Consider the following 24,703-nt stretch of genomic DNA (forward strand, 5'->3'; position numbering starts at 1 on the left):
AAAGGTATGTAGGGGAAGAGATTTGTGCAGTTCTTTGGTGCCAGGGCCAGGGGTTTGATAACCACCACTGCAAAACATGATTCCTTATGGGAAGTGGGGCAGTTACTGTAACAAAAATATTCACAGATATGAGCAGAGAGTTGTGTAACTGAAAATAAGTTCTGTAAATGATAAAAATAAATCGCCAGATTTGTCAGTCCATTGAGATTTGTAAATTTGTAGACAAATCTGTGAACACACACAAAGGTATTAATCGCTGAAGAATCCTAAATCCTCCATTCTGTAAATTTGCATGGTTGAGATCAATTCATGGCTGTTTGAGAGGGTGAATTAAATATGAGAGAAAAAGTGGGATTATGGATTGTTAAAAGAGCAATTACAGCACACTTGCATCACACAGACCTGAAAAATTATGCTGAGGTTTGAATGTTATTATGTCTGTTATAATTTATTTATTTTTATACATGTGCTGTGCGTTCTTTGGTGTAGCGTAGCCAGGCAGCTGTGCTGTGTCCATCCGTCAGGGGAACACCCTCTGTGACAGTGATATTTATTGATTTTGGCCGAAAATGCCCTAGTGATTGGAGATTGAAGTGTTTAATTCCACTTTGTGCCCGTGCCAAGCTTTGCATTGGTAATCAATTTTGGCTGGGACTTTTACGCTGCCATGGGCAGTTCTACCTGTGTTGCTGTTTGCTTTTTTTATTCTCCGTTTTTTAACTTTCTCTCTCTTTCTGACTAAAAAGGATATTAGTTTTTGCAGCAAAAGGGAGCACAAATGTATTTGAGTCAATATCGGAGTTTTGAAACAATTACCAATATCAGGCTTGTAAGGTTAACATTTATGATATATAAATCAACCAATGATCAAGTTATTTTATACAAAGAAAACACTTTTTAGATGCATCACTTAAATTTTTAGATATATATCAGTTATTTAGTAAAAATGCTGCCTATAACACTTCAAATATAACTGTGACAAAATTATCAATTCGAGATATATCTGTAAACCTCACCTTACAGTTAGAGGAAATGTTACAATAATAATCACCACCCACTTACAGACCCTGAACATGTTTTGATGCCTTTGTTCATCGTCTTTGATCAGGTAATATCCAATTTCCACACAGTCAAAGAATAATAAACTGTCAGCAACCTGGTTGTACTTCAGTTTTGAAATCCTTACACACTGAGGAGCATCTCTTTTAATAACAGTCATAACACTAGGTGGCTGTGGACGAGGTTGTGCCTGCATCTGGTTTTAAAGTAATTCTACCAAATTCACTCACTTCAGCAGCAGAGCTGAAAGTATATTACAGCCGACAGGCACATGTCCGTCACTCTTTTCAGTTTTCTTTACTGTTAGTTGTTTGTAGTGAGAACATTTTGCGACATATCCTGTGTTGCTTTCTTCACAATCACACAGCTTAGAAGAAAGAAGAAAAAGGGAGTAACATTGACTTGACTAAAATGATAAACCAACGTGGTGAGCCACAGAGAATCTGGCCTGTGGCTCACCATGTTGGTTTGTGAACAATTTATGAAACTCATAATAAACAACCCTGCCAAGTTTCATTAAAAATGTTGCTATATTAATTGCTTTTATCTCACAGAATTGTAATAATTTTAGTAATGTTTGCAGAGCTGATCTTTGTTTCAGGCAAAAAGACCCACCTGTGCTGTAAAACACTGTGGGAAACCCTGTAGCTGAAAGCCAAATACATCAATCAGCCACAACATTGGATGTATATATTCATATTCTGTATATTTTATGAACATGTACGCATACAGAATATATATATATGTGTGCATATATTCACACTCTGCCTTTCGCTCTATGAATAATAGTAGCTCTTCCTCTGTTTTTCTCTGCCTCAGTACTCGTCTCGCTCTTCTTCCTCTATGGGACCAGTCTATGTTTTGCTGTCAAGGTTATGACCTGGAAATGAAGTGATCCTAGCCATTTATGCCAGGAGCGGCTGTGTACCTCAGCTACTCCATAGAGAGCGATGCAGACGGGATGTCAGGCCACGCTGTTCTGTTTCACTCCTAATATTAGCCTGAGCGTTGTCCTGCTCTAGTTGAGAGAGGTATTATACGACTGTGGAGAAAATCATCCTCCTATCAGTGTTGTCTTGAAAACTGTTAAGCTTATCAAGCTTATCGTGATCCAAGGACACTTCACACACTTGAATAGCATCATCTCTTCTTTTCCCTATTGAGGATGCATCAGTCAAAAAGGAACATACATATTTACATGTTTGTTTTAGGAGGAGAAAGTAGTTAAAATGAAAACCATCTGGTTTTGTAGAGTAAAGAAAAAACTCTGCTATACAGAGAGTAAACAAATAAACTATCTTAGTTTATTACATGAATTAGCAGCACAAACTTTCTGTGGATTAATGACACACAAATGAATCCCCCTCTCTCATTGGCTCTCACTCCTATAAATACAATGTCCCTCTCCTCTTTAATTTTCTTTTATAGATATGAACATTACATCCCCAGAAGGGAGGCTCCTCGCCCCGAGTCATAAATTGTGAAGCAAGTGAAGCTCCGGATCCTCACGCTCTCACAGAGTTTTCCAAGTGGTTTGTAAGAAACCCTGGTTGTGCAATCTCTAAAGGAGGATTAAGACTGTGGAGAAGAGGAGAGGAGGGGATATGAAGAGAGACACAGAGAAGGATGTGAAGGGGGAAATTGTGTTCTTGTAGGGAAGTAGTGATGGCAACCGCTCTTGAAAGGAGACGACATCACCAAGAGACGAGCAGGGGAGTGGGGGTGGGGTGGTGCAGAGAGAAAGAGCAAGATGCCCGGGATGGAGATATAAAAGAAAGATGGAGGGAACGTGATATGTTAATGGTTTAGGGAGCGAGTGTGGAGATGTAGGGATGGAGAGCTGTGTCTGTTTTATGTCATAGGCAGCCAGGCTTTTTAAAAGAGACTTCAAAGAGACTAGCGCCCAACATAAACTAAACCGACACACACACACTCACAAGGGCCTGAGGCGGCCGTGAGCACAGAGGAGACCTGAGGTGTCCTCTGCCAGGCCTGATTAGAAATATAGTGAGTAGTGAGGAATGGCTGAAAGACAGGAATCGAAAAGTGTGTGCGTATGTGTGTGTTTAGTCTATGTATATCCATATCTGCTCTGCCGCTGCTCGGAGCGCCGCTGTCTAATTCTTTTACATTTGCTGTGATCAAATAGCATTCAGGGAAACCAGTTGACATCCCTCTGACAGTGTTTTGAGCAAGATGATATGTGTGCATTTCTTTCTGACAGAGCGCTTCCATGTCTGTGTAGCTCCGTGTCTCAGTGCGCTGTTATATGTTTGGCATATGTGTCTAGCTCTGTCTGCAGCAGGAAAAGTGAAAAGGGAGAGATATACAAGCTTTTGCTGGTTTATTAGATTGTGTCGTGTTACTGTGCAGAGGTCAAGCGAGGGTGGTACAATCCTGCAGTCGTCAGAGAAACAGAGAGGAGATTGGAGCGCGAGGGCGGGATATCAGGCTTCCCACTGGCCCTGGAATTTCAAGAATTTTGGAGAAGAGTGATCCAAACAGCTAGATGAGATTTTGATGAATTCGTAGAGGATATCCAGGAGGATCTCTGAATTTACCTTACAGGAATATACAAGAATGGGTTTTGTGTTGTGTTTATTTGGTTTTATATTGGGTTTCAGCTGTTTCTGATTGTTTCTGAAACCGTCTTTGAAGTTTAAAGTGGGTCATAGATGCGATGGGAACCCAGAAAAATGAAGAAAACCTGTTTGCTTTACTGTGGCTTTCAGAAAAATACAGAGGTTATATATCAAAGTAAGTAGATGTATTAAACAACTAGAGGGGGGAGCTTTGAAGACAAACAGTAACACAGACTACAGCATGGCATTATCTCATTCAGCCATCACCCATGTGCTCCTTCTACACTCACTGCAGTTGGAATAACACCTGTGTGTGTGAACATAAGCACAGTCAGTGGTGTGAACATGCTGTTATGGTAACACTCAAGATGAAGACATCCGTACAGAACCAAGCAAGCCATTTTCCTGTACTCACACACCGTTATGAATATATAGGTTTTAGTGCAGCTAACCTTTAGTAGTCTAGTGATTAATGTTACTAGAAGGCAAATAATAACTATACTATGAGGCGAAAAGAGTAAAGTTGAGAAAAATATGATTATAACCTAACATATTTCAGTTACTGCAGTATTTTACAAATATGGTAATTATTCAGACAGAGTGGGGCTTTATTGGGAGGGGGATCATAAACAGACAGTGTTTCAGACAGAGGCTGAAAAGAGCAGCTGTAGCAATGGACAGTTGAGGACATTGCTACATAATAACCCAAATTAACATTGTGAACATGAGTATGAGCGTAGCATGTGTCAGGTATGTGTCTTGTTTCCATCCACAGTTTCCCTTAACCCATTTGCCCACATATTTTTAACGGGGAGTAATAATGTATTAAAATCATATAAAGGTGTACATTTCTTGTATGTTTCAGTGTATTTGAGATTGTTTAGGAGATACTGCCCGGGATGAGGGCCAGCAAAGCTAGGTGCTTATAAAGTTTAAAGGGCCACTCTCAAATGATCTGACAAACATTGTTTTCCATGTAGATGCCAGTTCACTAAGAACGTTGTAATGCAAAAGTCACATTCTAAATTTGATTCAATCGGCTGCTCACTGAGTGCCAGGGTGGGGTTTTTTAATATGTATGCACATGCCTACACCCTTGTTGCTCATCGCTGCAGTTAAATTGATGTGATTAAATTATTTTCTTCCCCAGGGAATAAGAGTTCATATTATCACATTGATGAACTGGTGGTTTCTCTGCACCAGTTTCTCTTTGTCAGCCTCAGGGGAAGAATTTTCCAAGGTTACAAAACTCAAACTGCATGACAAGCTTGACTAGAGCAATGAAAGTATCCAGTTGGGATCAGCTTTGCATTTGCATCAGGATATTTTTATGGAAACCGCAGCCGTTGTTGAGCAAGTGTCAGATAATATTGCTGTTGGCTGGTTTCTGGCAGCGTTCACTTCTTATCACAAGTAGTTATTACAAGTAGCATGATAAGGCTATTAGTACTTATTTTATTGGATGTGTCTGACGAGGAAGTGTAACCGCATAAACATGTCTGATGTTGAGGATTTCGTGCTGTGCTGCAAAGTGGATACAGTACATAGCTTTCACTTGGTAGCACTGTAAACTACTGCTTTGTCAGGACATTGAAACTATTTGGCTCTGCAGGCACAAAAGTCCTTAGAAAGGACAAACTTACAGAGAGCAGACAGATCTTCACTTTTCTGCTGTACCAGGCACATTATGCTACCAGAATCCTATCAGGTGGAATTTAGAAACGCTGCTCTGCAGTTCTCCATCCTCCGTGGCCACTAAGTAAAGCTAAACTAAGCTAAGCTAGCTATGCACAAGCACCTTTTTTGCCTCCCAGGGGCCATGAGAGAAATCACTGTGGCCAAATTAATTTTCTCCCTTCTGCTGCTGCAACCTGAGGGATCATTGAGGCAAAGATTCAGCTAAAGAGAGGAGAGATGGTGCTGGAGGAGAGAGGGAAAGGGGAGCAGAGGAATTTTAATGTGGCTGTGTCTGTCTCTCGCTGCCTGCCAAAAGAAAAAGCAATTACTATCACAGCTCCTCTCTCTGCTGTGTGTGTGTGTGTGTGTGTGTGTGTGTGTGTGTGTGTGTGTGTGTGTGTGTGTGTGTGTGTGTGTGTGTGTGTGTGTGTGTGTGTGTGTGTGTGTGTGTGTGTGTGTGTGTGTGTGTGTGTGTGTGTGTGTGTGTGTGTGTGTGTGTGTGCGCGCGCTTACCTGCAGGGGGGTGTTTGTGACTGCACTTTGGCACGTAGGGATTTGTATGTTAAATGTGCAAAGGGTAGTTTGGCTTGTACACTACAGGGTATTTGAAAACTCTAATATAGTCTGTACGTCTGTTTCTGCCTTGTAACTTCACATGACCATTGAAAGCAACTATCAAGCAATGCTTTGATACAATAAAACATTCAGTCCAAAACACAAATGTCAGTCTTCAATGATCTTTAAATGATGTCAGACACTAACCTTATTGAGTAACTTTTTACAAACACCCTAATAGATTTACTCTTTTCTTCTGGAGTGATGTTAGATAGAAATGCAGCAATGCAAAGTGTCCATTTTGTGTCTCCCTACTCAGTGTGGAGGTGACCGTTTGGAGAAGTGCTGATAAACAGCTGACAGATAAGAGCCAAGAGTCAGGCAGACAGGCAGGCGGAAGGACAGATGGAGGTGTTGTGAAGATACTCAGGCACAGAGCTTTGGGACGAGCGGAGGTAGAGGCAGGACGGGGGGACGGGGGGAAGGGGGGGGGTGTATGAGAAGAAAAGGAGAGTGATCTCTGCAGAGCTTTTGTAAAAGGCTGTGATTGTGTGTGCAGCTCAGGGCTGGCCATCACTTCTCATCTCAGCCAGAGCTCTAATATTTTTTGTCATCCTTTCCTTACATTTTTAGGATGCGGAGGTTTGCCTACTGTAAGGTGGTTTTGGCCACCTCTCTGGTGTGGGTGATGCTGGACATGTTCATTCTGCTCTACTTCAGCGAGTGCAACAAGTGCGACGACAAGAAGGAGAGGGGACTGCCTGGGAGAGACCGTGAGTGAATACTGACACACACACAAACACACACATCCAGCATCTTCTCTATTCAAATCTGTCTGTGTGTATCTATTATAGACACTCTCACCAGGCCGCGAGATGGGCCCGGTGAAGGTGGGAAGCCTGTGGTAATCCCTAAGGACAACCAGGAGAAGATGAAGGAGATGTTTAAGATTAACCAGTTCAACCTCATGGCCTCGGAGATGATTGCCCTCAATCGCTCACTGCCTGACGTCCGCCTGGAAGGGTAAGCAGCCTCTCCGCAGCTAATCCTCTGTTCTATCACTTTCTCTTGCTTTTCAAATTAAGTTCTACTTAAAATGGATTTCAGTAGCACTGATGGTTGAGATACTCTCCACAGTTATAATTTGTCCTGCCACAGTTTCATAATGAACTAGATTTTTTACACTTCTCATAATAACATAAGAGATTCCAAGCTTGGTGTTTTTCTCTGTTGCTGCTTTGTATAACTGTGTGGAGTTTGCATGTCACCTTCTTGGGGTCATCCTATCAAAATGATGGCTCACTGGATTTTCTACTCATCTTTTGTAATTGCTTTGACAGACTGACGTTCGTTTACAACTGTGTATTGTGATATTTGTGTTAGTGTGTCCCTTAAGAGTTGCCGTATGGCTTCTGTAAGGCAGGGCTTGATGGTGGCGTCCTTCTTGTGACACGTGTTTGGGTAAATGAAAGAAGTTGTTGCTGCTTTTCATCAGATCACGTCTCTATACTCTATGTCCTGTTTATTATTTAATTACTAAATATGCCAATTTTAGCGAAGCCAAGACTCTCGGTTAAATCACTGTGTAGTGATCGCAGGGACCAACTGTGTAAACAATGTTTGCCAAGACTAACTGAGTAAGTGTTGCCAGTTCCTGTGGAGATGGTTGATCATGTTGTCCCTGTGACCAGCAGGCCAATCACAACTAGGTAGAGTGAGAGTCTTCTTATCGACTAATGTTATATTGTTCGCGTACCGGGGGAGCAGCTCCTGTCTGGTCGACTCTGTGGACTCACTGAGCTCAAGCAAACGGCTCAACCAGAGGATTTTAACGTAAAGCTTAGATCCTATAAAATCAATCTGCTGTTTTAGGAAACAACCTTATAATAAGCAACCTGAATATGAAATTAATGTATTTATGTAAATCAGTTGGTAAACATGGTAACACGGCTTCCTCAGGGATTTTCCCCAACTGTCAAAATGCATTATATCCTTTATCCTTGTGTCCTCCAGTGGTTCATTTAAGTCCCAATTGTGTAGAAAGTGAGATTCCGCTGTCTATAATTATAAAGCAGGTTTAGGTGGGTGGTATATATATATATGCTGTCAAAGTATCAAAACACTCAATTCACAGAGGAATAAACAAGCTGTCAGACGTTTTGGATTTTAATGTCACACACAGTCACAAAACAGTAATTCTGTCGTCGAGCGAGCAAACTACAAGAGAGAAAAATGTGGAGGAAACTGTATAATCGTTGAATGTCAGGAAGCCGATTTATCACTGCACAGCCGTCCCAGGGAGAAATATTAGAGACCAGTGGCAAAGGTGCATTATTATTGAAATATCAGAGCATTTTACTCATCTGAGAGAAGAGAGAAGTGTCAGATGAGAAACTATATTGAGATGTTTTGGGCTTTTTAGGTCAAATTCATATTTCCATATGGATGAATCTGTATCAAAAGCACCAGAAAATTGAAAAAAAATGAACATTTTTAAGTGAATTTAAGAATGAGCGTGAACCCCTAGTAGGATTAGAACATAAACACATTAGACGCGTGTTTCCACAACTGTCCAATGATTGATTTACCTGCTGGTAGGTTTGACTTCATGTCAACAGATCTAGGTTCATTAAAATAAAAAAATTAAAAAGTCAGTGTGACAAGCCACTTCAAAGTTCATTTTCTTTTTCTTTTTCTTTTTTTCCTGGTCTGGACGAAATTAGACAATCTGCAGACATGAAAGCCTCATCGTCTTCATATTGACTGTTCTGAGTGTCATTATTTTGTTTATTTTGCTGTGACAGACTTAAAGCCCCCTTAGAATTAGTGTATATTATGGAATTCGGACACAACAAGCTGGTACATTTATATATATATGGTGACCTCATGCTGCACTAGTGACAATGCCGCCCTTTCTGCCTGTCCTATCAAATCAAAATTCCCTTTTCTCCATAACCAACAGCCCATTTGTTCACCCAGAAGTTTCAACAGGAAATACATGACATTAAGGAAGTAATGATAACGGCACACATTGCCCAATTTAACTGCCTTACAGTTTTATGAAGATGTAAAGAAAATCAAAACAAAATTAAATATTTAATTTTAAGGATAGTAATGAGAAAGTAAAATGTTTTTCCCGCTTATTATTTTACTCGAGTATTAGTTTATATGTGTAATTCCCAGGTCCTTCTTGTCTATAATGAGGATTTTATTGTTTGTTTAGTGTGTCAGTAGCAGTGGCTGTAGGTTGTTAAGTCTTCAGACAGGGCAACAGACAGACATGCATCTGGCCAGCAGCCTGTAAGATATGTCAAGGTTAGCTCCAGCAGGTGGAAACCAGCTTAGCCTTCGGTTCCCCTCTGCTCCTTTTTTCACTTCAGTAGCAGAACATGCATAGATCAGTAATGAAGGTTTTCAGTGAGACGGACGGAAAGACTGACTGACAGACGCAAGACTGACAGGCAGGAGCACATGCACACCAGACAGGCAGGAGAGAAAGAGGACATTGATCCGTGAAATGGGTTTTAGTCTTTGAGCGAGGGTTGATTACTAGGTGTGTTTTCACTCTGCCTTCTCTCTGTCTATGTGCTTTTCCAATTAGGAGATAAGACTGAGTCAATATCGAGCAAGGGAATGTCCCTGTGTGTGTGTAGGTACGCGCACATGTGTGCATGTGTGTTTATTTGTGTGTGTGTGTGTGTGTGTGTGGATCAGCAGGCTTTTAGAGAAACTCTGAACAAATTCATCATAGTAAAGCAGTTCACCATTAGCTGAAACTCACTGATGGTTCGTTTTCATTATTTGCAGCAGTGCAGCAGCGATGAGAGGACTGGTCGTTCTGGGTGGGGGGGGGGGGGTCTGGATCTGCGGAATATGAAAACTTTTTCCATGATCACATCTTCCAGAACTTGACATTTTCTCAGTTTTCTTTCCTGACTGAGAAAACATATATGTACGTGTAATGTTTGTGTGTGTGTGTAATGTTGTATGACTGACACTGCTTTAATTACAACCAGTCCGCCCACCCCTCCTAACTAAACTCACAATCCACTGGCTGGAGACACAGCCTGTAGCTCATTACTCTGCTTAGCTATTGCCAAATGTAGCTGCACCACCCCAGTCTGTTTGAATACCCAGAATTCACGACACACACCGACATGAGCGTGCGTGTGTCAACACGTTGATTTGGTTGAAACACAGAAGTCTTGTTTCCAGCAAAGATCCAGCGAGTCTTGTTTGTGTTTGTCATTGAAACAGAGGGGAGAGACATAATTACCTGACGTCCATAAAATTGGGCGTTGCTGTTTTTACAGTGATTCATCTCGTGCGCTCGTCAACCTCGCCTCCTTGTAGAGGGTATGGGCCTGCACGCCGCTGCCTGAAAATGACTGTGTGTTACTTAACATGCTCCAGAGGCGGCTGCATGATTGACTATCTTCTTGACCTCCTCTCCTCTGTCGCCGTCAGACACTCAGGGAGGGAGGGAGTTGTGTGGACGGAGAAAGAGAGAGATCATGTTCCATTTGGCCATTGTGAGAGTTGAGTCTGTCAGAGGGAGGAAGTCACAGGCTACTTTCAGTTTTGTCATCAGTAGATAACAGTTTGAGCTGCTCACTGAGGTTCTTTGAGAAAACACTTTCAGTGAAAGGCAGTGAAATGTCAGACAGCTCACATGCAGGTATCGTGTCAGGCAGCAGTGTTTCTTGAACCCCAGCATTGTCTCCGTATCTGTATCTGGGCTCTCTCTTTTTTTATTGGACGGTAACATTAACATTCTTGTGGAATTCATTGTGTCCATCTTGTTGTGCCATCTGTTGTGCAAATCAATCCATCTGTAATATCTCTGTTACTCTCAATGAATGGAGAAAGGCTGTCAAAGCTTTTTCTCAGATAATGAATTGTTCATTTTGATTAGTGAGATGATTATGAAAGACTCACATGCCATAAGAAAAGGTGGCTACTCTTTAAAGCCTTTGCAAAATGTCAAGGGCAAAGTGACACAGCGGCTATTTAGTCTTTATACAGTATATTATTGCAGTGTATTATGTAAATTTACACTAATCACTGCAGCATCTACTATAGTCTGAATATATTTGAGACGATTTCAATTTAGAGTTATTCAGTGTGTGTAGGTCACTGGCTATTGACCTTATTCTGAACAAGACGTTATTCCGATTATGATATTTACATGGGATGTTAATATATTATTCCATTCATATTCCCATTTACATGTTACAGATCATAGTCTCATTATGAGTTACGTCGACATTATGTCATACTATTTGTTTAAACCCGAACCCAGGGCATGGTTCGTCAAGCAGTTTGTAAGTGTTGTATGTCGATGTCACAAAATGCTGCAAAAACTCTAATAGGATGTTATAATGAGATTAAGATGTACACATGACTACATTGAATAACTAAGGGTTTCAAATACTCCATATATCTTAATTTGATTATTGCTTTTTTTAAGTATGACCTTATTCAGTTTAAGGTCATCTGAAAATACTGTTTACATAACAGTGTCTTATTCAGACTATTGTCTCTATCTGGTTAATATCTGAATATTTGTGTCCATGTAAACATTTCTACTCTTGTAGGAACCAACAGTTTGAAAGATTTTCTCTGTTGGAAGTTGACTTTAGTCTATTTACAGATAACATATCTATCAGACGATCATGAGATGGTGACAAGCCTCTTTTAAAAATAAAACCACATACTGTGAAGGCTGAAGCAAGTTTCCACTCTCCTCCACAAGCTGATTTATTTTTTACATAAAGTAAACATACATTAATCAGTGGCTGCCTTAAAAACCTTGTCTATGCTCCGGAAAGTGATCAGGTGTAATTTGAAATATGTAAACTTAACAGTTAAAGGCTCAAATGATGCAAACTAGTTAGCATGATCATTTAAAACTTACTCATTCTCTGACCTGTTCTCCTCTGTGAGACCTTTGCATCCCTCTCTGTCTCTTAGATAGAGAGTTTTGTGTGTGTGCTCCACCGCTTCATGACATGACTCACTCTCATTAGCATCACTAATCAACTGTCATCGCATTGACCCACTGTTTCTGTGCGAGTCTCGGTCTAAATTTGGAGATACATGCTCAGCTGCTCACTTCTCATTCACCCTCAGTTGTCTTGTCTGTTTGAAGTCGATAAAAATTCGACTTTTCACATTTTTAATTAACGCGACAGTTACTCTTCTGATGAATGCAGTTGAGTTGATGTTCAAGTCCCTGTTGTTCAGCTCTCTGTTGTGGCGACTCACTTGAGCTGCAGCTCTGCCTGTAGCAGTCTCTTACAATCAGACAGAGGCTTGATTGTGATGTCTTTACCAGAGTGTTTTTCTCTTCTCTCCCTCTGTTGGCTCAGGTCTGTCTGGGTTCCGACAACTTCACTTATTGCACATGTGGTTGATGCAATTCACACATTCCCTCTTGTTGTACTTTGCAATATTTTGTCAGTATTGTAATAATATATAGTTGCATTAGCTTTCTTTTTATCGGTCCATGCTGAAAAGCTTTCAGTAAAGCCAGACTGTTTTATCAGTTGGTCAATATAATTGGCCGAATAAAAGATGTATAGGTATCCGCGTTTATACTTGCAGATATGAGCTGATATGTAAACTTTTATTTTAATGAATAAACAATGCTTAAAAAATATGAATTTATTTAAAAAAAAAACTTGATTCAAGTTCTATATTATTGGTTGTATTTGTGTTTCCTTTTTATATGTATTAATTTATAATCAAGTGTAATTACATTTCTTCGTCAAAAAGGTCAGTCATAGCATATCTCCCAAATATAGGTATCGACATTGCCCCCCCCCCCCCCCTGAAATCCATTTCGGTCAGGCTCTAGATTTCAGGTTTTTCCTCATTAAATATGTTCTTCTTATTTTTTTTCTCTCTGTAGGTGCAAGAACAAGTTATACCCCGATAATCTTCCACGTACCAGTGTGGTGATTGTATTTCACAATGAGGCGTGGAGCACGCTGCTGCGAACCGTCCACTCCGTCATCGACCGCTCTCCGCACTCACTGCTAGAGGAGATTGTCCTGGTGGACGATGCCAGTGAGAGGGGTATGTACACACACACACACACACACACACACACACACACACACACACACACACACACACACACACACACACACACACACACACACACACACACACACACACACACACACACACACACACACACACACACACACACACACACACACACACATAATTCCTTCAGTGCCTCTTGTTTGAGGCTTAACCTATTTTTTTAGAGAACTACTGTATGATTTGACTTTGTGTATGAGTGTGTGTGTGTGTAAGTCCGCGTGCCCGTGCCCAACAGCCAGTCAGCATATACTCTATATGCTGTGTGAGCCACTCTATCCTGTGCAATGCTTATAATCCCTGTTTGGGGGAGATTAGGTCTTTAATTTGCCAGCCGCAGGGATTACACTCTGTTATTACCCTCAATCCCCCCCAGCCGCCACCACACAGCACCATTACACCCTATGGGACCTCAGGTTTGATGGTAGTGTAGGCGTGTAGGGAGGAGAGCTCTCTGCTCGTAGATGGGATTTTGGCATACAAGCTGAGGCACCTGCACAAAAACATAACCACACATTTATGTTTGATCTGTGCTGGTAACTAAACAGGTTGGAGGGGGTGTTTGTAATCCAGCCTCTGCTGTTTGTTTCTGTCTGTCTTGTGTGCAGGTTTGTGTATTCAGGGTTTTTCCCTGGTTTTCTGGGGGGCTGGGGTGGAGGGGATATGCATTGTTGCATCATTATGACTATCTTCATTGCAATATTCATAACCAGAATGGAACACATACCTCTGCTAAGACCCAACAGTCCCCTTATGTAACCACATAAAAATGTACTAGATTACTATTACTGCCTTACTTTTTTTCCATCAAGATCCATTAATTATTCTCAGAGAAATCAATGAAAATTGTTGAATAACATCCTATCTCTCAATGTAAAAAAATCCTGGATCTGGATCCACACCAAAATTGAATGGGTTCTTCTCTGACCCATACCGCAACCAGGTTTCCTGGTAATCAGTTGCGTAATCCTGCTAACTAACAGACAAACAAACACTGATGGAAACATTATAGAAATGCTCACTGACAAAGTGAACAACATGTCCTGTCGTCTCTCACATTTTTGTGAGTGATCACACTGTGCCCCATACAAAACAACATTGGTAAAATAAGACTCATAGTTAATGGATTTGTTCTGCAGTTTCCTCATCCAGCCATAACCATCAGACAATGAAACAGCGTTTGGCTGCTTACCAAAATCATTGTTCGGCTGGACGTCTATAGACAGGTCAATGTCCAGAGGCTACTGAGTGACTGCAGCTAGTCGATTCCTCTCGTGCTCATTTTGAAAGAATCGCTGTAGACCATATACTGTTTATAAAGCTGGACAGCGTGCGTCCACTTCCTCCCACTATCCAGAAATCAAGTCAAAATATCCGGTATAAGAACGCCGCCATCTTGCACATTTGGATTCTGAGTCTGCTCTTAGCAATAGGGAGATGGAGCCAAGCTAGTGAGGTCCCATCAATACACATGCTTGACCAATCACACTATACTGTAGCCAGCCGACAGAATCAGCTTTTGGGGAGCTTTCATGTCGTCCATCTTTATGCTAAAGACTCAAACACTCACTAGCTTTGCCACATTAAGGCTACAAAAGACTCATAATGCAACACTGGAACTTGCTTGCAGTCAAAAGTATTATCTGTTGTAATGAATGAAGTGTAGCTGTTGAGTCCTGAATTAATAAAGACCATTTTTGTTTCAGAAAAAAAACAACATTGTCTCATATTAGGACCAATATGCCCTCCAGAGCAGAAGATAACTCTCAGCATTGTTCTGTCTGTTCATTTGATTTAGGATCTGTGCCTAAGTTATATAATAGATGTGTTTCTGAAAACTCTGCTATTGTTTCCTTTTTCATTCAATTCAACGTGTTCATTTGTATGTTTCAGATTTCCTCAAGCGACCATTGGAACAGTATGTCAGAAGACTTGAGGTCCCTGTCAAAGTGGTGAGGATGGATCAGCGCTCTGGACTTATCCGTGCTCGTCTCAAAGGAGCGTCCCTCTCCACTGGCCAGGTGTGTGCATGTGCACACGTACATGCACAAACATGACATCCAGTACCCAGTGACCTGTTCTCCATATGGTGTGTGCACTGCTGGGTTTGTCTGACGCTTTCTCTCCATGTGTCTAGGTTATAACCTTTCTGGATGCTCATTGTGAATGCACAATGGGGTGGCTGGAGCCTCTGCTCGCCCGTATCAAGCATGACAAGTAAGACACACACAAACACACAGGAGAGCTACACACCACTGGCAAGCATTAAAACAAAAATCAATAAACTATTGTTGAGCCTGTAGGGGGCTTGTCGTCGTGTTTATTTGATGCTTAATTACTTGTTGTCCGATTACTGCTTCCTACAAGCTGGTACTCAAAAACACACACACACAAAACACAAGATGTGATGAGTTATGGCTGAAGGTTTCATCACAGCATGTATTATTGTTGGAATGGATTTGGTCCTGGAGGTGCCACACCTTGTAGATGAGCACTTAGTCGTAATTGATGACCACTCAATAGGCGTACTGTACTGTGTTTGTGTGTGGGTGGGGTCTGGGTTGTGTGTGTTTGTATGTCTGATGTGTTTCTGTTTGCTGTAGGAAAACAGTGGTGTGCCCCATCATCGACGTGATCAGCGACGACACGTTCGAGTACATGGCAGGTTCCGACATGACGTACGGAGGCTTCAACTGGAAGCTCAACTTCCGCTGGTACCCTGTACCCCAGAGAGAGATGGACCGCCGCAAAGGAGACCGCACACTGCCTGTCAGGTTGGTGACACAGTTGGACGAGCCGACCAGTGACTCATAGGGGTTTTACTTGCAGTATATGTGTGTCCTCCAGCTGAAGGGCAGCTGTTGAACCAGCCCTCTGACCTCTGCTGGGTCGAGCAAAAAGAGAATTTGGCTACAGGGATGAGGCCTGAATCATGTCAGTGTCATAACCATGCACACATGATCGTACTCATTAAGCTATTTGAAATAACATCTGCTTGTAACTTTAGCGTCGCTGATAGGCATTCACAATTAACATGCGCAGCAGAATCGTATTTCACCATTACATTTTCATCAGAATGATAAAGTGTTCTCAGGACACGATGACTAAAAAAAATACAGTAAACTTTCCTCTGTTGTTCAAGTCAAGATGATTAAGTGAGATCATGTGTAATTTTTTTCCATGCACCATTTCTCATGGTCCAGCACTTGGAAGTAAAATCAAGGGGCTTATTTCTGCTTGTCTATCATCTCTTCTTCCTGCTCTTGTTTCTAAGCACGCTTAGCGCCATTATTCAAGGTCACGCACATAATACATCTTATGTAACACTCTTCGCCCCGGTTTCACGGCTCTGCCTGACAACATTTTCCTAAGGATGACTTGTGGGTGGCCTAAAAAACTAAAAGTTTGTTGTTTTGTTTTAAGAAATTAAGAAGTATTTTACACTTATGACACAATTTACATAAACACTGTCCTGTCGCGCAGCAGTTTCATGTTATTGGGAAACACTTACAAGCTATTGCACATTAACAACAGAGACTTCAGAGGGAAGCACATCCTATTTACTTTCAATCATGCACCAATATAGTTGATATAACTTCTTATAATGTGCCACTGGTAAATCAGTAGACTATACTGGTGTTATTTCAAATTTGCGTTACTTATTAAGTTTGCTGTTAAAAAGTTATTAAAGGGACTGTTCTTCCTTGGCCAGTGCATAGGAAGCTACAGAACTGTCACACACTGAGAGGCCTCAAAGAGTGATGGTGAAGGAGGAAACCTCTGCAGCTCAACTGGTTGTTATGGACTCGTCTACCTTGTAATTTGTAGAACTGTGGAAAAGTGTGTGGTCACTTTGAAAGACTCTCCTCATGGCATGACAGAAAAAACACTATCCAAGGTCTAAGGAAAATCCTCCGAACATATTAATTGACCTCGTGACCCTCTTCAGACCTGGTATCAACATCTGTTTCCTGTGATCCTATCACAAGTACGTCACACCTGGCTTTAAAATGTGTCTCTGCACGTGTCTCCAGTGAACAGGGATCACATTTCTCTTCCCTGCTCTATATGCAAATACACACAGAAATCAATTCTGTTCACAGAGACCAAATGATCGTGTCTGAGTACGTCTGAGGTGTGTTCACGCCTGTACTTAAGAGATGTAGAAGGGCCTGGATCCACCCCTTTATCCAGATCCTCTCCAAAATTGAATCAGTTCATTCTTGGGTCATGCCCCAAATGGCTTTGAAAACGTAAACCTACTTAGCAAATGTAAAAAATAGTTTTTTTTTTAATAGTTTTTTATAGTTTCTGTCACTTTCTTTATTTGATGTAGCAGAGTTTGTGTTTATTTAAATGTCACAGTGTGTTTTTTAAGCAATAAACTGTGTTTCAAGTGTTAAATGCTTCCTGTTTATATAGATGTCTTTCATTAGAGATTGTTGCTGTGACACGACATATCATTGGTCCACTGTAAATGCTTTTTTTTGCTTTATTATTATTATGTGCTTCAGTTGTGTTAAAAGAGTGATTTAATTAGAAGTCGAGTTCGAGCTTTGAAATGTTACGGTGCAAAGAAAATATTTGTTTTTCTCCACTTCTCCGTTTCTTATTATTTCTGACTCTCCGCTAAATACTGCAAACAAACCACGACCTCGCGTGCTCTCGGAATGTGTTTCATCTGCGTCTTTGTTTGTGTGCACGGTATTATGTGTTGATATGTGAACTTAGTTGTTAAATGAAAGTAAATTCAGGCAGCAGGGAAAACAAACCAAATCAGTTTACGAGGCAGAGATAAAGGAAGGACATAAACACTGACACCGCCATCACAACCACAGAGCAGAAAAGGACTAAATGGGGGGAAGAAGCAAAGAGCAGGGCGTGTGAGCGGCGAAATTTAAAACTCCGATGGGATCTGTTGCTACAGTGTGACCTTTAGAAAACAAGCCACATGTGAATTAAGTGGCACTGACTCACCTCAATCTTGGTTTACACTGCTCTCCTGTGTCTCCTCAGGACTCCCACCATGGCAGGCGGCTTGTTCTCCATAGACCGAGATTATTTCCAGGAGATCGGCACGTATGACGCAGGCATGGACATCTGGGGTGGAGAGAACCTGGAAATCTCTTTCAGAGTGAGTGAACACACCCGCAGCCAATTGACATGACGGTATTCTTCCATTCACTGGCAGGCATCCAGGAGTGTCTGCTCAGGGTCCCAAACACACACATTACACTTGAGTTTGACTGCTCACTGACTAAAGTGTTGACTTGACTAATTCTTTGTCAGGCGTCATCCTGACTGGCTCTCAATCAGACTTATTCAGGCTGTCACAACACGGACACGACCAATCTGTGTCTTCCATCTCCCAGCGGAGCTCACTGATCAGCCCATTCAGTGATCAGGCCTCTCAGTGTGCGTATCCTACACAGTGAACTATATGTGTGTTGTTCTTCACAGATCTGGCAGTGCGGTGGGACGCTAGAAATTGTCACATGCTCTCATGTGGGTCACGTGTTCAGAAAGGCGACGCCCTACACGTTTCCCGGGGGAACGGGACAGATCATCAACAAAAACAACCGGCGCCTGGCAGAAGTGTGGATGGATGAATTTAAGAACTTCTTCTATATCATCTCCCCTGGTGAGTTGGGCCGTGTGTGTGTGTGTGTGTGTGTGTGTGTGTGTGTGTGTGTGTGTGTGTGTGTGTGTGTGTGTGTGTGTGTGTGTGTGTGTGTGTGTGTGTGTGTGTGTGTGTGTGTGTGTGTGTGTGTGTGTGTGTGTGTGTGTGTGTGTGTTAGTGCTCATGTGTGGAGGTTAATCTCTGTGGCAGGTGTGATCTATCCATTAACCCAGTGACAGTGTGATATTGCAGTTGCGACCCAGCAGTGCAGGACAGGGGGCGGCGAGCAATTTCACGCTACGAAGCAGCTATTAACTCACACAATCACTCACTCACACACATATACAGAATAAAGAATATTTTTAGATGCGTTAGTAACACCCTCACAAACTCGGTTTAACACATCCGTTGTGTAAACAGGCTGGTTTAGGGGAACTCATCAGACAAAACCCATCTTTTAAACATAACTTTTAACGAGAAACTTCTTCCAAAATTGTAATTTTAATTTGTGAGGACTTCTTAAATCTATTTAATTTGTTTATTTTGAAAGTCATTCCTTCCTGTGTCATTTTTAATGTTTCTATTTCTTGCATCTGTCTTTTATGTGGTGGTTTTTTTTGTGATGCAGATTGTGTTGCATCTTTTTTGTATGAAATGTGCTGTATAAATAAAGTTTTAGTTATTCGTGTTAGCAGCTTCAGAACAAGCTATATAACTTAAGTTGTGTCCTTTATGTTTTCGGGTTGTTCATTTGTCTGTCCATCCAATTCTCATGCGTGCAATTTCTTCACATTTGGCTTTAACATTCAATTGGACTCGAGGATGAATTGATTAGAATTCGGTGGTCAAAGGTCACTGTGACCTCATAAATCATGTTTTTGGCCACGACTCGTATGTTAATTATGATACAAATATCTATTAGGATACAATAATGAAATTATGATATTTTATTTCCAAAAGGTCAGAAGTCAGATTCACTGCGACATCATAATCATTCTGAAAAAACACTTTCCTGGCCGTGATTTAACATCAGGAACAAAGCGGGTGATTGTGATCGTTCTGCCTAAGACTTGACTGGTCGGCCGAGGTGTTCAACCACAGGACAGATCAAAGGGTTGATCAGACACAGCAAGTCAGAGGAACCAGGCTGTTTAATGTGCTGATCATGTTTTCTGCTCTTTTGCCAGTCACAACATAATCAGTTCATCAGAAGTGGATTACCCCGCAAAGCTGGCTCCAATACGTGTTTTCCCTGAATCTAGGTTTTCATTGGAATCATAAGTCATGAAATCACATTGTTAAGTAGAGCAGCCGCCTTCTGTAAAAGTCGATTAGATGCTCATCAGATAGATTTCTGCTGGAGTTCCACTTAAGTCTCTTTCAAACACTTGATCATCTGAGACATGAGCTCTGAAATCCAATGATATTGTGACTGTGTGTGTCACATAATAATGTGGCCTTTACCAATGACACTCTTTAGATAAGTCTTTAATGGAAAAATGTATTTAATAACCATTAAACAACAAACTAGGACCTGACCTTTTGTGTTTGTTGTGTGTCTGTCCAGGTGTGACCAAAGTGGACTACGGTGACATCACATCTCGCAGTGCTCTGAGACAAAAGCTCCAATGTAAACCATTCAGCTGGTACCTGGAGAACGTCTACCCCGACTCCCAGATCCCCAGACACTACTACTCCCTGGGAGAGGTACACACACACTAGAGACCCTTTCATTTATTGTAAGACAGACAGTTACAGACGCATCTACGACTAGTCTGAAATCCAATAAACAAATAACTGTGAATTACATGTTTTATGTTCAGGTTACTCACTGTGGTTGTGTATTTGGTTCAGATCCGAAACGTGGAGACCAACCAGTGCCTGGACAACATGGCCCGCAAGGAGAACGAGAAGGTCGGCATTTTCAACTGCCACGGCATGGGAGGCAACCAGGTAAAAAAAAACAACACAAAGAAACAACAACTGACACAAAATACAAAATGAACCATGTTTATGTTAACAGTAAAGTCAGTCCAGGAAGTAATCATGAGAGAGAAGTGCTTGTAAAACTGATTTGTATTAAAAGCTGCAATCTGTTGATGATGCAGGTGTTTTCCTACACGGCCAATAAGGAGATCAGGACTGACGACTTGTGTTTAGACGTGTCCAAGCTCAACGGACCCGTCATGATGCTCAAGTGTCACCACCTCAAAGGCAACCAGCTCTGGGAGTACGACCCTGTGGTGAGTGGACGAAAACAGGAAGACAAACATGTTGGAATGCATGTTGGGAAATGATGATAAATAATGTGGAATGACTGGTGTAGTAAATCTACATGTACACAGATGGTTTTCATGCAGGTCTTTTTAATTATTTAATTATCACCAGAAAAAAACTAGAGTTGTATATTCCGAAGACTCGTCATTTATGTTTTTCTGTTCAAAATTAGTATAAATAAAAAACCGTTAACCCTGAAAAGAAATCAATAACGGTGGACTCACACGTATGTGTTAGAGCGAGGAGGCAGAGGCTGCTGGTGAAGCTGCTGGGTTCATCTGGTTGTGCATTTTATCTTCTGTGTTGCTTCTCATTAGCATTGTATTGACAGCTAGCGGGACACATTAACTAACGTTGTGTCCCGATCATGAAACTGTGATTATTGTCAGCTTGATGATCTTGTCTGCGACACGCCCACCATCAAGCATGAACACAAAGCAAACATGTAAGTCCAGCGTTGAGGAGACAAAATCCTCGAAAATATGCAAAAACAATTAAGCAACTACAAAAAATAGGTTTTCGCCAGTAACAAGGTCGTCTTGCAATTGCAGCTCAGAAAATCCCTAATATTTGTTACAGTTTTCAATTGTTATTTCTATTAAACAAGAAGGAATACTAATGGCTTCCCTGTTGTTAACTGACTATAATGAGCCCTGTGTATTCCCAGTACACAAACTTTATGACAACACATATTTCAGACCAGCTGTCAGTTCAGTCAGTATTTATCGTCTTCACTTAGAGGGTAATATATTCTCGGTGACACATTACCCAGCCCAACCACAGCACGTCTCACACTGAGAGCCAAAACGAAATGGTGTCAAAAAACACAGCCGGGGAAAAAAAATCCATGGGAATTATGATAGAAAATAAGACTAAGATCCTTGTGTATAGCTGTGCTTTTTAGATTGTAGATTTCTAAACATGCTTATGTGATGTGCTTCCCCTCTCACACACGTGTTCTGTGTTTCCTGCTGTGCAGAAGCTGACTCTGATCCACGTCAACAGTAACCAGTGTCTGGACAAGGCCAGCGAGGAGGACAGCCAGGTGCCCAGCGTCAAAGACTGCACACACACACGCTCCCAACAGTGGCTGCTCCGCAACGTCACACTACCAGAGGTCTTCTGACCACAAACACACAACACACAGCAGCCCAGAGTAAGCGACGAGGGGAATGGACGTGTTTATTAAAGCGTGGGCACCGGTAGAGGAAAGACTTCCCACGAGGGGACGCTGGAGGGGAGGAGGACGGATTAGATGGTACTACCTCTGCCAGAGATCAGAGGGAGGAGTGTGTTCGACCCTCCTCCAAAACGGGGAAGAGAGGAAAGACTCCTTTTACGTTTTTTATTTTGTTGATTTTTTTCAAAAGAGATTTTAACCAGAGAGACTCAATATGAGACTGCCTGGTGGAGTCGAGGCTCTGCACTCACAGCTTCCCTGGACACAGCAGTCCACCCCTCAACTCATCACTTAAGGTTTACTGACTGCCTCTTATGAGCGAGTGTATGCACTTAGATGTGTGTCTGCCTGCACAGGTGTGTGTTCTCTGAGATGAATGTATGCTTTGAGAATTCCTGAATTCCTGGTTCATTACTTTTCTTTTCTTTTTTTAATTTAATTTTGTATTGGATTTTTGAAAATGAACTCTGGTGAACTCATATGAAGAAGAGTGCATGAGGACGTGAGCGTGCGTGTGTATGTGTGAGACTGTCCGTGTGCACGTGTCAGAGCCCCTCCTACAGACCTGCAGCAGTGTATGTCTCCCTCTGGTGTTACTCCTCGGCATTTCATCCTAAAGACTGACGCCTCCTCGCTGAGGAATTTTCCAAGGAACTGCAAATTTAAAAAAGGAAAACGAAAAAAAAAAAACCAGGAGGACGAACACTACGTCTGCCACCTGCAGAGATCTAGTGATATAGGAAAAAAGATGTTTGTGATATCTTGAGATTTCTATGTCCCGTTTTTACATGGCTTTGTCTGTTTCTACAGTCCTGTGAGAGTCACAGAGCAGTAACCCTAGTCTGTCTGTCCGTCTCGGTTGTCTTTAACAGTGTTGAACATAGAGCTACCAGGCACATACACACAGGACTCTGCATATGTAACTGATGTTCACTGCCTAATGTAGTGTGAAACATAGGGAACTCTCCCATAAGGCACTACATAGTCTCACACACACACACACAGTAAACATAGGAAAAAAGGCTTCACTAGCCTGAAACTTTAATCCATTTTGGCATATCTTCTTCTCAATGACCTCTTGTACAAAAAAACTACACTCCAAGGGCTTCTTCCCTCCAGCGGAGTGTGTGGATGACTGCGTCAGTGCGGGTTTCATAACTAATCAGTCCATCAGCTCCCTGTTTTCCAGAACAAGCCGCTCTAAGTCCTCACTGTTGGACGACCAAGAGCCCGTAGCATAGGCTGACAGCAGATCAGCGTACTCCTGCTTCTGTCGTACAAAAAGCTTGCTTCACAGAGCCGAGCCTCGGTTCTCTCCTGAGGACATATCTACAGTAGGAAATGAAGCCTGGGACGCAGCGAGAGTATCAACAGACGTCGCTAAAACTTAATCAGGGACAGACTAACATTGTAGAGAGCCGAACGGAGTGAAAGTGTTAAACTGTGGATCACAAAGAGCACAGCAGCAGCAGCAGATGACATATCTTAATCCATAACTACATATCTCTCTTTACAAGCTCACCCGCAGTATTCCACTGTTCATATCTCTGTGAGGAGCCAAACAGGCTCCACAGTTTCATCAGTGCATCATGTTTTCTTTAAACTTCTGTCTGTATCGCTCCTGTGAGTCAGAGCAGGAGGTGACTTCATAAAGGTTTTAACCATTTCAGCTTCCTCCAGTGGAGGAAGAGTTTACACGCCGGACACGTCACTGGTTCATCTTTGTTGTGGACACGGCCGTGAGGAGGGTGTCGACAGATTTCCTTTTTTTCTTTCATGTCAAAGCGAGTGAAGATGTGAACGGTTTCTGATTGTGACACCGGGGGGGGGTGTATCAGATGTTCTGATTTTCAGGGGTCGGGATGGGGGGGGGGGGTTTGCAGCTGACTGACATGTCCAGGCTTCCACACTGAGCTGATCCAAATGTAGAAAATAAAGGTGAAAAAGTTTACAGTACGATACGAGGAGCATGTTGATTTCTGCCTTTGTCTGTTCACATGTTGATAAAACACACAGAAACAAACACAGGTCCCTGAACGTCCCTCTGCTGCAGGGACATGAGTCTGTTTAACAAAATGTTTAGTTCAGTTTCACTTTAATTTACTCTTTAGTTTTGTATTACAATATCAACTCAATTCTGCTAATACTCTTTCTTTCATAACCGGTGTATTGTTGAATATGAGGTTGATGTTTGTTTCTTGACTTTTGAAAACAGCACTAAGAGTGAAACCACATTTAAATTCACTAGATCTGTGCACACACTCCTAGATATCAGCTGCCTGAACATTGTCCATCATGGTCCTTGAATCTCTAAGAAATCAACCTACTGAAGTGAAACTGTATTTTCTGTCAGCTGCTGTTTCCAAGGTCAAAAATTAACTGACCAATGCCGACACGGAGAAGAAGAGTAAAAAGTGTGAATAATGTAAAGATTGATCAGAAACAATTCCATCACAATGACTCAAACCTTTTCTGTTGATGATCAAAAGTTGTAGAACCAAATGAGTAAGTGGATTTATTTTCCTTAATTTAGATAAATGTTATATTTACTCAACAGGATATTTTAAGTTGACATACACTGACACTGATAGTGTAAATTTGATAATCTAATATCAGTATATACATTGACACGGCTGATGAGTA

General features: G+C 41.6%; 1 protein-coding gene across 1 annotated transcript in view; it reads left to right on the plus strand.

Annotated features, from left to right (window-relative positions):
- galnt1 (UDP-N-acetyl-alpha-D-galactosamine:polypeptide N-acetylgalactosaminyltransferase 1) overlaps positions 1–24,014 on the plus strand; it is a 40,624-nt gene extending 16,610 nt beyond the window's left edge. The window contains exons 3-14 of the mRNA XM_034609861.1: positions 6,507–6,646; positions 6,728–6,896; positions 12,787–12,953; positions 14,877–15,004; positions 15,121–15,200; positions 15,587–15,757; positions 18,000–18,117; positions 18,444–18,624; positions 20,171–20,310; positions 20,458–20,556; positions 20,712–20,846; positions 21,860–24,014. Of these exons, the coding sequence (XP_034465752.1) occupies positions 6,508–6,646; positions 6,728–6,896; positions 12,787–12,953; positions 14,877–15,004; positions 15,121–15,200; positions 15,587–15,757; positions 18,000–18,117; positions 18,444–18,624; positions 20,171–20,310; positions 20,458–20,556; positions 20,712–20,846; positions 21,860–22,006 (1,674 nt within the window). The 5' untranslated portion in view covers position 6,507 and the 3' untranslated portion in view covers positions 22,007–24,014. The remainder of the gene's footprint in view (positions 1–6,506; positions 6,647–6,727; positions 6,897–12,786; positions 12,954–14,876; positions 15,005–15,120; positions 15,201–15,586; positions 15,758–17,999; positions 18,118–18,443; positions 18,625–20,170; positions 20,311–20,457; positions 20,557–20,711; positions 20,847–21,859) is intronic.
- Positions 24,015–24,703: the final 689 nt, after the last annotated feature.

Source organism: Hippoglossus hippoglossus, chromosome 16, assembly GCF_009819705.1.
Source record: "Hippoglossus hippoglossus isolate fHipHip1 chromosome 16, fHipHip1.pri, whole genome shotgun sequence".
Classification (NCBI taxonomy): Eukaryota; Metazoa; Chordata; class Actinopteri; order Pleuronectiformes; family Pleuronectidae; genus Hippoglossus; species Hippoglossus hippoglossus.